The sequence below is a fragment of the Montipora foliosa genome, chromosome 7 (genome assembly GCF_036669935.1).
Source record: "Montipora foliosa isolate CH-2021 chromosome 7, ASM3666993v2, whole genome shotgun sequence".
Lineage (NCBI taxonomy): Eukaryota > Metazoa > Cnidaria > Anthozoa > Scleractinia > Acroporidae > Montipora > Montipora foliosa.
Genome location: NC_090875.1, coordinates 19,372,946 through 19,375,889, shown reverse-complemented (window position 1 = coordinate 19,375,889; position 2,944 = coordinate 19,372,946). Strand labels below are relative to the sequence as shown.

Here is a 2,944-nt window from a genome sequence, read left to right as displayed (position 1 = left end):
TGTAGCTCCTAAATTGGACAACTCGACAAACACAAACGTAAAAAGAATGTTCAACAATGGTGAAACTCGTTTCAGTGCTTCCATGTGCCTGCGTGCACGTGAATGCCCTATACCCTGTAATTTAAGCTGATTTTGAGATAAACAGTTACAGATGGGTCAAATTTATTGATAACCCTATTTGAGTAATGATAGAAAAAATATACTGTTCAGGAGACAACATTAACAGCTGGTTTCTTTGATTTCATTTTGAATCAAGCGTAAGATCAGCTCATTAACAAACTCAATTTCTTCTCCTAATGCCATCGCGTCAGGTTCGCTCCAATCCGTTATAATGTCGTGGACGCCTTCCTCTTTGTCCAAAACATTCTGCTTGTTTTGTACGGAAACACTTACTTCCTGTGGAGTCCACTGATTAGTCTTCAATTCCACCGGACCCTGAATGATTGTATAATCACAAACTTCTTTATATTTCATTGATGACTGAGTGTCTGATAAATGCTTGATATTTTCAAACAAGTTTTTACCATCTTCAGAAAACGTTTTGCTTTTTGCACTCAATAGTATTTCATCAGATGACTCGTTGTCGTTTTCGATACACTTTTCCTCATTTCTACCGTCACTTTCTTGATTCCCGCCATCAGTGAGATGGGCTAAAGTTAAATTGATTCCATCGTCCAAACATGTGTTTTCCCAAAAGCAAGAATCCGAATTGGATGACGGCATTTTGCACTGCATGGTAGCGTATTTTTCTGGGAATTGCACGGTGCCGTAACGTCGCGTTCTCGTATTATTGACAAAACGTTTACCAACATCTTGACAAATGTCGCTCAACGACTCTTCGCTTACCTTTGAAAGTTTGGATTGTGAAGTTAAAGGGCACGAGAAGTCTTGACAAACTCCTAAACTCCTCTTTCTTGATATTTCTAATGCTCCATGGAATATTGAACTCTCTCCTTGGCAAGCCATAGGCCTTTTACAATGAGGAAAGTCTTTGTCAGCTTTGTCACTAACCAGTGATGGTTGACTTTCTTTACGAGAGAAGTAGCACGACTGTGATTCACTTCTCGAACTGCTCTTTTTTCTCCACGCAAAGGAGATTGTTTCACTTAAAGTGCTCAGCTTACGGTATCGCTGGACCAGGCTGTCATCCCATTTCTCGTCTCTCTTCCTTTTCCAGCAACAGATCTCTTTAAATCCTCTTTTAAAATCTTTGCTGAATGCCCAGTAGATTACGGGATTGAAAACACTGTTGGTGTATGTAAACATCCGGCAAATGATTCCAGCAATGTTAGAATGTTCGCTCTCATGTCCATCGCCAAAGTCTGACCAAAGCCAAAAGATCTCATTTGGAAGTCGGCAAGTTGCAAAAACGATCACTACGGTGACAAACATTTTTGTGGCTCGGATATTTTGATCTCTGGCCACCAGATCGTGCCTGTGTCCTGTTGTACCACGGCTAGATTTGCGTTCATCACGACTGATATTCAAAGGAGTGCCATTGGTGTTGCCTGCCGAAGTGCCGTTCGAAATTTGAAGACTTTTTTTGTTGACGCGCTTTGTCTCACGGCAAGCAGTATTCTCAAACTTATTGGAACTGGCATGCAAGGTCCGCAACGTCAAGGTGTACATGACAGCCATAAAAACTAGAGGTATTCCGTACTGCGTTATGTACAGAAACAATGTGTAAGCTTGTCTGTATGAAAACGCCGGCCATGTCTCCTCGCACGAGCGAGCCGCCAACAAATCTAAGTGGTAGGCGTAGGGCAGAACAAATAACAAACCCAGAAAGTGGGTCAGCCCGATGCAGATCTTTATCTGTGTAGCACTTAGGCGTTGCTTAAAAGGGTGCATGATTGCTCTGTATCGATCCAGGGAGATCAACGCTAAGGTAAGCGAAGCTGCTGTGGCGGACAGCGTGGCCAAGGGCCATAGACTTTTGCAGAGAATGCGCCCAAACGGCCAAACGTAACTGTTCTCTTCTAGCGCCAGATCAAAGGGAATGCTTGCTATTGGCGTGATGAGATCGCAGATCGCCAGGTTAAGGATAAGCAAGTTCGACGGCATCCTCATTCGTTTTGTCGTGGAGATGATGAGCACAACCAAGGAGTTCCCTAAAATACACAGACTAAGAATTACGGAATACAAGGCGATCTTGAAGACCTTGAACGAAAGTGATTCCTGGAAGACTGGATAAGCAGCGCTCGTGTTGCCTTCCATTTGACACTGAGGGCTAAAACAATTATCCGAGATTCAGATAATCAATAGTTTCCGACCAGGCCAGTGATTCCTTAACTTCTTCCGCCGCAAAATGAGGACACCTCGCCGGAAACTGAGATACCGGTATATGCAACTCAAGGAACCGATTTTGTTGTGACTTGTGTGCGCTTCAATGTTAGCGGTCGGCTTCTGATCCACTGAGTTGGTGATAACCGTTAAAAATGTTTTTAAAGGGTAAACATACCTAAACCTAAACCTTATACTTATTCGCCGTATCAGTTACGCTGTAACGTTAGCGGAATTCCTGCTGTTCGTAATGACCTCATTTTTAAGCTCTGTTGAAATTAATGACTTTATGTTCTCTTTACTGTCTGTACCCCTTTTTTCACAAGACTAAAAAAAATGTGGCGGCTGATTTCCTTTAAAACAAAAATTCATCCAGTCTGCGTCATTTACTGGTTGTCGCCGCTTTACTTGGTCTGATCAAAGTTAACGTTCTCATCGTAGCAACATCAGAAAAGCGTTTTGATGATTCCCTTCATGTATGCACAGTTTGTTTTGATGAAAAAAATCAAACAAACAAAAAAACCAGAAATATATTTAATGGAAAGTACATCCGTAATAATTTTGAAAGTCGAGACATAAAACGATTTCCTATATGCGAAAGATCACCGCGGTTTATGAAGCAGCTGAAGAGTGTCAATTTCTGGCCAAAAAAATTAAAATA

The 2,944-nt window shown here is 41.8% G+C and overlaps 1 protein-coding gene across 1 annotated transcript; it reads right to left on the bottom strand.

The window, feature by feature from the left end:
- Positions 1–219: 219 nt before the first annotated feature.
- Positions 220–2,285, bottom strand: LOC138010004 (tachykinin-like peptides receptor 86C). The gene has a single exon (XM_068856975.1). It carries the CDS (start codon positions 2,215–2,217, stop codon positions 220–222), a length of 1,998 nt encoding a protein of 665 aa, XP_068713076.1. The 5' UTR covers positions 2,218–2,285.
- Between the last annotated feature and the right edge of the window lie 659 nt (positions 2,286–2,944).

What these genes read in the sequence shown, in the direction of transcription:
- LOC138010004 (XM_068856975.1), bottom strand. Translation starts at nt 2,217, where the DNA reads ATGGAAGGCAACACGAGCGCTGCTTATCCAGTCTTCCAGGAATCACTT.